We start from the raw sequence: 12,004 nt of genomic DNA, 5'->3' as shown, positions 1-12,004 counted from the left end.
TAATAATTGGCTGCTACAGAGCTACATACACATCTACAACCCCTGTGTGAACTCAGCCAAATAAACTGCTGCTTTGTTAGAGTACACAAGTACATGTAAACTATTGATGCTTTGACTGCAATCACATAGTCCTGTTGGTGTCCAGTAAGAAATCTGATCTCACTACTGAGAGCTAATCTGAAAGAGAGGATGAAGGAAAAACAATGTTTTTGATGACAGTATTCTCTGTCTTGTTTTCTTTGAAAAGAAACATGATGTTTCATAATCCTCTTACAGTCCCTTTATTTAGCCGCATTACTTACTATGTCAATAAACAAGGGATGGGGCAGATCTGGTTAATATGCACTAACTGTAGAAGGGGAATTTGTCTTGGCCAACAAGGAACAGAGCAGAGTTGTGCAACTGTGCTTGTTATCAGATTCCCTTCACAAATGTCCTGTCAAGTTTTCACCTTCACAAGGTCTCACCCCACAGCTCAGCTGAAATCCTCCTGTTGTCTTCCCCCTGTCCCTTTAAGACTTTATTTTCAAATATGATACGCTGCAATAAACTGGCAACTTGAAAAGGAAGGGTGTGTTTCCTAACTGATCTGTGCACAGAAGGAAATACTGAACTTTGAGGAAAAAGAAAGTTTTGATCTTGTGATTCATCCTTAGATAAGCATGACCGGTTGGTAATGGCCATCACCAGCTCATTGTGGACCAATTATTCAAATCAAATTCATCTATTATGCTGTCTACTTTGATCACACAGGGAGCAAAAACAGTGCTGCTGATCAGCAACACATGCTTGATGTGGTTAGTTGTGCTGGAGGTACTTTCTTTCAGCCATGACTGACGCAGTGCAAAGGAAAAAATGAGGAAAGAATAAAATAAAATCTATCTTATTTAGACTGTAGGAATCAGCTAGAAGCTCTGACATTGTGAAGTGCATATACTAGAATATTTTTGTCTGACTGACCCTGCTGCACGGTATGACAGTAAGTCAGCATTTCTAGCTTAAAACAGAAAAACACCCTTCTTCATGTAATGTTTCATCCCCTTAAAATCAACTTTACTGTTGAAATTCCACCTTGTACAAATCAACAGATGAGTAAAAAGATTTCTTGTTACCACTGGTAACCCTGTAGGTCACTTTAGTGGGACTGTTTATTATAAAATAAAATAGTGCTGAAGTAAAGAGACAACCTGGAGCTACAGTAAGTAACATTGTTCATCTTGTCTTTGGTAAAACTGTGTTTCAGTTTTAGAATTCTTACAAAAATATATCTTGTGGTTTCTTATTGAAATTTTTTCATAAGACAGAAGCTTTTTTATCTCAGTCTGACATAACAATAAGTACAAGAGACTTCTTGTATTACGAAATTCTCCAAAGCGTCTCAAACCAGAGTTGATCATCGTGGCCTCACAGTCAAAGAACTGTCACAGACAGTATTTGGGATATTTTTTAGGTGATTTTTTTTAAATAGCCTGAGGTTCAGAGAATAAAGGAAATAATATTGAATTCTTAAAACTAGAAAACAATTGCATGTGACAGCTCCAAAAAACCACAAAGAGAAGCTTTAGCATGCCATACAGCATGTCAGGGTCAAAACAGTGTGGACAGATAACTTTAAAGTTTCTTGAACAGCAAATATAACTTACACAGGTTCTTACTTCAGTTTTAACTGTCCTTTGTGTTTTCTTTCCTTGCCTCAGAGGCAAACTGATCACGTTGAAACTACAATTTTCAAGTTAACAAATGTACGGAAAAGGCAGACTCATCTAAACACCCTCCAGCGACTGCTCTGAGTCAGATGTACACTGGGATTGCTCAGTGGTGAATATGTACATATAATGAGTCTACGCTTGTAAAAATATCCAGAGGTCTTTCATGGTTTAAAGACCCTGAGCTTCTGTTAATCATATAAGCTGAGACAACTTGTCAATCTCAAAGAGTCGAGGCCTTTAAAGACGACTGAGCAAACACAAAACAACCACAGTATCAGCAGCGTGCTTGGATGTTTCTTTGTGAGAAAAGTTGGAATAAATCACAGATTCCCTCCCATATTATCCTCACTTGATAATATGTCTTCAGTTAGTCTGTTACAAGTTAGCTACCACTGCAAAGGGACCTGAGAGATCATATTAAGTGATTTCCCCCCTTTTATACAACAGATGAAAAGCCATCTAAAGGAAAAAAACAAACAAAAAAACAAACTGATTGAAGTAGATGTAATAAAGCCTCTAAGAGGACGTTAGCATCAGTTTGTCCAAAGCCAACTTTTAATTTTACATTACATCCAGACTTTAAAAATCTATTCCAAAAAAAATCTAGGAGGAGAATGGACATCTCAACATTTCTAGGGTTCTGAGGGTTAAATTCTCAGCTCCCTGCAGATACTTAGACAGATGTTGTGGTTACTCTGGGAAACCTTGTATCCCCCAAAGTCAACAATTCAAAGACCAACTAAAACAAACTTGTTTGACTTTGCTCGACTGACATGTATTCTACCATTTATCCGGGAATTTAAAACAACAAATCAAAAGTTCCACAGGATTTTAGGCGTGAAAGAGTTTGCCGACCAAAGTCGAGCAAGAAATCCTCACACTGAAATGTCCTTTAATGTTTTGTTAACACACAGAAATGATCACACAACACAAAAATGTGAAAGGAGTTCATTTTTTAAATAGCGCCATGGGTCCAGATCTAGTTCACACTGATATTTATGTCTCTTGCCCAAAGCAGAAAAATCAATAAAACTTTTGGAAACTGGAGAATATTCAAATACACACTCGGTGCACCTGCCGAAAGGTTCGGCCTTTCTAGTCAACAGGATTTATAAGAAATGCACTAGAAAATAAAATAGAAAAAGTGTATATTGATAATGCAAGCGCAATGAATTGGACCCAAGAGGATTATCAAAGAATAATTTCATAAAACATGAAGTTTTAAAAACTGTGGCCGGGTGTTTTCTAAGGACCTGCATTGAAACAAGTCAACATTTAAGCTCAGAATTACAGTCTGTGTTCGCTGTAGGGCGGTAACAATCATCATTCATTAATCACAAGGAACCACTTACTAGTTTAATCTATAAAATGTCAGAAAATAGCTCAAAGAGCCCTTAGTTCCCACTGTGACATTTTAGACCAACAAATCCCAAAGATATCTAATTTGCAACACAAGACTAAGTGAAACCAGGAAATTATGCTTGACAATCTGGAAACAGCAGATTTCAGATTCTCTTCTGATTTTTTTCTTTTTTTCTCATTGATAAACATTCTTTGTTAGTCATGCTTTTAAATCAATTGTATATTCAGAATAATGTGGACATAAACACCCCCTTTTCCATCCCTCCACTTATTCAGTGCTTGCTACATACAGTTATAAACTATTTGAATGATACTCCCTTGTGAGAAATTGGCTAAAACATCAATGCAAGTCCACAACCTCAGCATAAAACAGAAAGTATGTTTCAGACACATTTTTGGACTTTAGCGGATAGAAAATGAACAGTTGTCACATTAAGTGCTGCTAATTGCCTTTGAAAAAAAATTGCTGTGGCTTCTGGTTCCAACTTTCTGCCAGTCTACAAAACAAAACCATTAGCTTGGCTCTGCTTCTGTACCACATCCATGTGACACTGATTTCCCCACTAATGTTTGAATTCACATGATCCCAGTAATTCTGCCTTTTGTGCAGACACAAGCCCTAACCCAGGTATCATCAATCTTAGAAGTGATCCAACTGTTCACTCCAAGCTTGAAAGTTTGTTTGTTTGAAAAGGAATTCCTTACTGACAGACGTCAGTTTGCAGTAGTTAATGGATCCAAGTTCCTGCTGTGAGTTTTCTACCTCCTGGCTGGCTTTATTAGCTTAAAAGGTCTTGTACTCTCTTATACTAAGACAACGATGCTTCAGGTCATCTGACACACTTTGGAGATGACTTCAAATGGAGATCTTCTTGGTTTTATATTCCAAACAAAACATAAACCAATGCAGCCAAGCACCAGGATTTCCAAGCAAGCATCCCTGCCGCTTTCTCCATTTGTGCAAAATACTTAAAAGTGTAAGGTTAGACTCGGCATGTATACAGGCCTTTCATTGGGTCCACCACATCAAAGAGATAAGATATGAAATGCACTGAAATATGCCCTGGATTCTGTGACATAATAAAATCCTATAACTCAAACCATGCTTATAGTGCTACTTTTATGGATTCTATGTACTTTGCAATTAGGGTTTTGACAAAAATGAAGAAAAAAACAGAAAATACCTACCAAAGGCAAATTATGGCAGTTTGTGCAAAACAATTAAGGTAAACATGCCTAATGGCTGTATTTTGAAGTATGAGACAAGGAACCTCCTTTCAGATGAAACTGAGGGAAAACATTCAGTATACATTTAGTATACTCACCTTTTTTACCCAATTATTTTTTATCTTATACACTCAGAAACAAGCAAAGGCAGCTCAATATTGCTGTTAGACATAATTAAAACTAGTGAAATTAAGTTTTTTTTTTTTTTTTTCTGTCCGTATGATTTATTTTTCCATGTTATCATATATATATATATATATATATATATATATATATATAGAGAGAGAGAGAGAGAGAGAGAGCAAAAACAGATGTCAATGCTATGTGTGGGAATTTTTGCTTTGATTTTTCACAGTACCACCTACAGTCTTAGAGAAGTTAGACAGCCTGTGTGCTTCACAAAATATTGGAGAAATCAACTCTGCCTACTTGCAGAGCAGGGCTTTACAGCTAATGTACATGGGTTGTAAGGAACTGATAAAATAAGAGGCTAGGGAAAACTATGAGATATTGGCAGTTAGCATCTAGAGCTGCTAGTGCAATGAATGTAAACACACAATCATACAAAACAACATTTATGTCTGAGCTGAGATTTCAAAAAGGAACTTCCTTGCTGTGAGACAACAGTGCTAAATACCACTGTGCTAGCCGGACCAGTTAAATGTCTGCCATCCTGGCAAACAACCACAGTTGCTATTAAGAGTAGCTAGTAGGCGACTGCTAGCATGCGTAGCTTGGCCAGCTAACAGTTGCTCGCTAGGTTAACAGACTCTCAAGTGACCCGTTTCTACTATTGTTGAAGGACATAGAAATTTTTAAAAAATATGTTGTGGTACCTCCGCTTGAAGGCAACCCTGTATAATTTAATATTTTTTTCTTGAGAACCACTTACTGTTTCATGGAACTAACAACACTGTGGCCAAGTCAGGGTAAACCGGTTAGCTAGTAGCCAAAGATTAGGGTGTGACCAGATTAGCATACAGAGTCCCATTCAGGGAATGAACAAGAAAAAAAGTCCATTTGAAATTTTTTCTTGGCAAAAACTTTTACAAAATCTGAGGTTTTGTGGAACACGTGTAACATTTTATGGGATTAATTATTTCTGGGGTGTGAATTTAAACTGGATGCATTGTAAAATAATAGAGTAACATTTTAGAGGTTGGTGCATTAACCAATTGGCGCAAGTCTTTGAGTAAGACAGTTTATTGTATTTTAGAGAAAAAGTGCTGCTTGTATAGAACAAGAAGCACTGCAGAACAGAAGCATCCATTCCATCACTGTGTTCAAAAACTCACATTTGGCAGACAGGGAAAAGCCTGGATAGACAGTGAATGATGTAAAAGGAAAAAAAGTCCCTTAGAATTTTTTTCTTGGCAAAAACTTCCTGAAGTTTTGAGGAACACATGGTAAAAAACCCTTCTGCTTGTTTACAAATCCCAGAATGGTTTAGGCCCAGAATACATCTGTGATATGTTCAGAGAATATAAACCTAGCAGAGCTCTTAGATCCAAAGACTCTGGTCAACTAGTCCAGACCAGAGTCCAGACTAAACATGGAGAAGCAGCATTTAGCTGTTATGCTGCAAACAAATGGAACAAACTGCCAGTGGAGATTAAACTTTCCCCAAATGTAGACATTTTTAAATCCAGGTTAAAAACATTTCTTTTCTCATGCGCCTATGCATGAAATCTGCACGGAAACATTTTAACTTATCTTGCTTTTAATCATATTAATGTAATTTATTATTTTATTGTGATTATGTGTTAATGCCTTTTATTATTCTAAATATCTGTAATGTCTTTGTTTTATGTAAAGCACTTTGAATGAAATGTGCTATACAAATAAACTGCCTTGCCTTGCCTTACCTTGCCTTGCCTAACATTTTACACTTTACCTGCTGCTTTTATCCACTAACCATTTTATTGTACTTTTTAAATTCTAGTTTGGTCTAAACATTGCTTTTCGTACATTTGTTTTTGCACATCTTTATTTAAATTTTCATACTTCTATATCCTATTCTTTTTATATTATTTATATTATTATTTATTCTTATTATCTGGTATATAGATTTGTATGTTTGTTTTGCTGCTTTGTTAATTTGAGTCATTTGCTACGTTTACAGGGAAAATTATTTCATCTATCCGTCTGATTGGAGATTCCAGCTGACATGTTTACCTGACGCACTTTTTTTCTGACTGGACGCCTGATCAGATTAAAAGTGCACCACATAAACACAGCTACTGTTTGCGGGAGAAATATTGTCTGGGTGCAGTACAACTACTTGAACATGAACTTCTAAACCTCATCCCAGCACTGACAGAAATCACAGAATTTTGTGCTACATTCTACAATAACATCTGAGTTTCAGAGTGCATTACAGAGAAACATGTAACACAATGCTTATGAAGTCTACTTAATTTAATGCTACAACCATTAAGAACCATCTTCAGAGGAATATGTGGAGCTACAAAGGTGATTTTGTAATTAGGTAGTTAAGCTGATACACAGTAATGTGGCAGGGACGAATCTGATCATCTCAAAGCAAATAACTTGAAGATTTTCAGCCAGACGAGCTGTGATTAATACACGAGTCATGAGGACTATTTGATATTCAGCTCTGACAAATGAACATTCTTACCTAACATGACTGCTTGTGTGTCTGTTGACAACAAGAGAATATTAGTAACAGCCAGTGTGCTGGGGTCATTTACTAGCTCCACACTTGGCTCCAGTAAAGTGTCATAAATCACTTCCAGGAGCTAATGTTCACAGAAATGATTAGGTGAGGGAATGCAGTGTAGACTGAAAAATACTTAGATGTGGATGTCATGGGATCCACTTAAAGGAACTAAATATTTGATTCCACAGCACCAACTCCACTCTGGGTTAAGAGAACTTAACACAGCCCAGCAAGCTGGCTCTGATTTAATGTTTTGCATTCTGTTTCCTGCTCTCAGGATAACCTCATGAACAACTTAACAAATTCATTCAAATGTGATTACTGGAGAGTGTAACTCCAACACATTATCACCCACTCTGCCATAACGCCTACCTTCTGTATGCTTCCTGGAACATGTGACATTACAAATTGAATGAGGCAGAGCTCTGTGCCTATTCCTTTTCTTTATTCTTTGCCTTCCATTTTGGACCCTGAAGGCTGTCAAAAAATAAAAATAAGTAAATAAAAGAATATTTCCTGTAGCTAAATAACAAACGATCCAGTTTTCGTGGGGGATTCTGCGTGCAGGTCCTCAGCAGGCCAGAGGCCACAACAATAAAGAAGAAGTAAACTGAGCCTGTGGATTATGTGAGCAGTGGGCCTGTGGATTTACAGCCTCTCTTGGAGCCCAGCTCTTCTACTTTGACCATGTGCACATCTAAATCATCCCGTTGTCAAAGCTCTCCAAACGCCTCTTCAACACCTTGTGTCACCACACTTGGATGGGAAGACACCTCAGCGTGGTACAGAAACCAGGGCAATGAGAAGAAGGGGAAAAGAGATCTTGAATGTGACTCAACCTGTTTGAAACATTATCTGTGATAAGGGCTGCTGAATTAACTATATATATATATATATATATATATATATATATATATGTATATATATATATGTATATATATATATCCTTTTATGTTTTTTTTCCCCAATTTGAAAGGACACAGTGGGGCCCAACACGTGATGCTATCTACAACCTCCCACAGCCTAAAGCTCTGTGACTGGCTTCAGAAAACTAGCGCTCCCTACTGGTGCCAAATGTTCTGTGAAGGTGTGAAGGTCTAGACATGCACTTTCACACACCTCATGCACCACAGTTTTCCCAAAAAAGAATTGCCTTAGCTGTCAGAAAATGCTAAACTCTGTTTCTTTAAATTACACTAGGAACTTGAAAAAAATTGATGAATCTACCATAATATATGTTCTCTATGGAAAAGGGAGCAGTGCAATAAAAGGGATTGCTTGAGATTAAACAAATTCTTTACAATGCATTGAAAACAAAAATAAATAGATATATAAAATGAAATAAGTATAAAGTATTTCACTTTATCTAAGTATTGATGAAACATAAAGAATTTAATTCCTGCTAATTAATTGTGCAACAGAGGACAGCAAAGCAATCTGTGTCGATGTCAGAATGTGGATAAATGATGAAAGATGCTCCTTAATGCTGCCAGGCACATAAAGTAGCGCGACTTACTGTATAACCTGATTAAAAGCATAAAGGAAACCCTGCTTGGAAATATGATTAATAGCTGCAGATATGCCCACCCAGCCTCGAGTTCTCACTTCAAAGACCTAACTCCCTGTTCCATGCAAACACACACGTACACACCCTGCTGTGCTCACATTAACATGCTTTATGTCCTTTTTCATTTTTAATCAGATTTAGAGATTAAAACGAAAATCATGAAATGCATGTTAGTTTCATTTAAACAGCTTGGGAAAGAAATGCAGATTAAAGTTAAGTTTAGTTTATACAACTTAAAATATAATAATAATAATAATAGCTGTTATGGATACTAAAAATACTCGGTTTTATTTTAATGTGTCCATGTGGAAGTTTTTTACCCATTAAGACTTATGTATTATACGTATGTATTATACTTTGTCCTTAAGCCTTGATGTGTCTAAAGGGAAACAATAAACGTAACTGACAGCGAATGTGGCCGGGGAGAGGGAAGTCTGGGCTTCCCTGCTTAGGCAGCTGCACCCGCGACCCGACTCCAGATAAGCGGCAGAAAATGGATGGATGGATTAACTGACAGCTACTATCGCTCCCTTCATCACAACATATGACGATTGCGGTATTATGAATAGGTGAAAATGAAATTAATTGCCTTGATAATCAAGATCTGGTGTGAAATATGGGTTATGTGTAGAACAGGGCTTAACAGTAGTCTGTAGTTTGCACATATTTAAGGTCAGCTAGAGAGCGCAGATTACGGGGTCACGGCTTGTAGACCTTTAGCCTAAACTGGCCCCAAAGATCTCGTCAAACCTACGGAGCAAGGCTGACGAATAACCGAAGAGCTGGGTAAACCAAGGAACAGACGGCAGATGAAAAGGTTGATCAGTTCTTTGAGTAGCTTCAGCTTGCACCTGTCCTCACTTTATAGCCACGGAGGTGGCGAAGACTAATTATAAGGAAAAGAAACTACTTTGCTTGTTCTCTCTTACTCCAATTAAACTGGCAACCGAGTTATATGCAGTTTGTCTTGGTCAAATACGAATTATATATTCCACAAGGAGTGACTTTAACGTTCATGACTGCAAATATAGTCATTTCAAACACACACACACACACACACAAAAAAAAAAAAAAGAAAAAAAAAAAAAAAAACAAGTGACAGTTACGCAAGGCGCAAACAGTTCAGGCTCTGAAGTGACGGACTGGCGCAGTTACACTTATCAATCGGGAGCGCAGTTCCTCAAACGACGTATGAGGACGTACACAGTGGAAAATATGCGGCAACTTCTCAGATTGGGTTTTTTTTTTTTTTTTTTCAGCAAACGTTGCATTATGGAGGACAAGCAGGTTTGACACATCGCCCCCAGCAATTACTTCCTTTAAAAGGAAGTGCCACCGAGTGGGTTTGATCCCGCTTGCACTTAAATCCAGTTAAGTCTCTGCAAACCACTTCGCTTCTCTACATTAAAGTATGAACAGTTTAAGACTTTATAATAATATTTTTAAAAAGAAAATTAGAAACATGCCAAAAATGGAACGATTTTCCGTTTGCTCGAGCGCAGCGGAACGTGTCCCACTGCCCGCGTCACGCCACCACTCAAGTCGTGTATTCCTTTCAGGAAAAACAAAAATAAACAAACCAACAAAACTAAACAACCACAAAGCCAACACTTACTTTTGACTTCTTCATATGGAATGACAGGAGTAAATCCAGTGTGCGCGAAAGCCTATTTTATTTTACTTCTACGGGGAGGAAAGGGGTTGTCATCATCCTGTGTGCACATATCCAATGCCTAAGTCCGCAGTATCCAAGCACAGGAGAAAAAAGCCCCAAGAAGAAGTATTAGAGGACCAACAACAACAGTAGCAGCGGTGAAAAACGTAGTGGAACACTCAGTCTTTGCAACCTGTAGGCTCGTGGCGTGTGGCATTCAGCCCATCTATCTACGGCTACAACATAGATCCAGACAGTGAGGGCTCGTAGCGGAGGAGCGGGACGGCGCGCAGAGGGAGGGAGTTAAGCCTTTATAATGATGCGTAAAAAGCAGTCAAAGAGCCGCCCTCTGACGAGCGGTGTGTGAAGATCTTCACTCCAAAAACCCACTCATGCCAACATAAACACATCACAGAGAAACAAGTTACGGGCTTTACGCAGCCGCGCGCCCAACAATGAGTTTATGATCCAAATGGTGCTTTTACATGGCTGACGTGCAACTGCGTGTCACTTGCAGTATATAGATAATTCATTCAGAGGGTAATGAATGAAACAAAAAAGTTTTGGAAAGCAAAGAAGCCACATTTGCATGAGCACATGGAATGAATGACTCAGTATAAATGAGACCAAGTGGGTGTCGCACGATTTGTGGAATCACGGATATTTGCACGTTGACGTTTAAAAGTTGAAAATAAGAAAGACAGAAAAATAACACTTTTTTGGTTCCCCAAAAAACAACCAAACTCGTGACCTTACCAAATTTTTCGATGAAATACAATGCCATTTTCTTTTTCTTTTTCTTTTTTTTTCACTCGTTTTTTTTTTAGTGGAGAGTAAAAGAAAAACCATGGGAAGATTTTTGACGTTTCCCTCCATTACAGACTACCTAAAATGAAATGATCAGCTTTTGATAAGAAATGTATTACTCATTAGTAATACAGATTTAAGATAATCAAGCTATGGAAAATGATAAATTCATTATTATCAAACACTAAAGCTAATTATGACAATAATATCCAATGATGCCCCCTCCCGTTTTTTTCAGATAGGTACTTTTTTTAAGACAAGGGAGTCTCCTTTGGTCTATTATACCAACTGTTAATGAAAAACCTGTTAGTGATCTAAGAAGGTATTTTTGAACTCCAGGAAAGATTTGTGTGAGCGTGTGCAGCCTAATGAAGTGAATGACTCAGTATCTGAATGTGTCAAGGAATTTCTGAAATCACTGGTGTTTCACATCAATTTTGGGCAGAAGTCAAAGCTTTAAAAACACCCATCAAGTCATGTGATTCAAGTAATTTTGAACAGCATATATCAGTTCTTGTTTGAAAAAAGGGAGTTTTGATTAGATTTGCATTGACAAAAGTGGTTTTTTGAAATCTGCTTAGCATACATCTGTATGTCATAAGCCCTATTGACCATGTTTGTGCTTACATTAGCTTTCATTTTTGTAAAGAACATGGATGAAAGTGGGCCTCGCTTTCACTATGTAAAGTTGAAGGGGAGCACAGGCCAAAAAATGAGGGTTCAATGTTTAAAACATATTTTAAATATATAAAGTCTTTTTAAAAATGGCAGACACAAAAGCACAGACCATTAATGAAACATGCATGCAAAGAAATGACATTTATCAATGAAATGGAGTGCTTTAAAATATTACATTACAAGTACTAAAGATGCATGATGCTTATGTTGCATGCCTTAAAAGGGTTGGAGACAGTTCAGCAGCAATGTAGTCTGTAACATTCCATTATCATATAATGAATGCAGGGAATGTCAAAGGTTCCATGTGTGATAACTGTATA

The 12,004-nt window shown here is 37.5% G+C and overlaps 1 protein-coding gene across 2 annotated transcripts in view; it reads right to left on the bottom strand.

Moving 5' to 3' along the window:
• The window catches only part of kitlga (kit ligand a), a 43,798-nt gene extending 33,301 nt beyond the window's left edge, over positions 1–10,497 (bottom strand). Inside the window, exons 1-2 of one of the 2 annotated variants that reach the window (XM_041997858.1) lie at positions 10,393–10,495; positions 10,161–10,278 (exon numbers count right to left, since the gene is read on the bottom strand). In XM_041997858.1, coding sequence (XP_041853792.1) covers positions 10,161–10,175 — 15 coding nt within the window. In that variant the 5' untranslated portion in view covers positions 10,176–10,278; positions 10,393–10,495. Of the gene's footprint in view, positions 1–10,160 lie in introns of both variants that reach the window. The other variant, XM_041997857.1, reaches the window with a different exon arrangement.
• Positions 10,498–12,004: the final 1,507 nt, after the last annotated feature.

This window comes from Melanotaenia boesemani, chromosome 10 (genome assembly GCF_017639745.1).
Source record: "Melanotaenia boesemani isolate fMelBoe1 chromosome 10, fMelBoe1.pri, whole genome shotgun sequence".
NCBI lineage: Eukaryota > Metazoa > Chordata > Actinopteri > Atheriniformes > Melanotaeniidae > Melanotaenia > Melanotaenia boesemani.
Note: the sequence above shows the minus strand (reverse complement) of the source record. Positions and strands in the feature narration are given on the sequence as shown.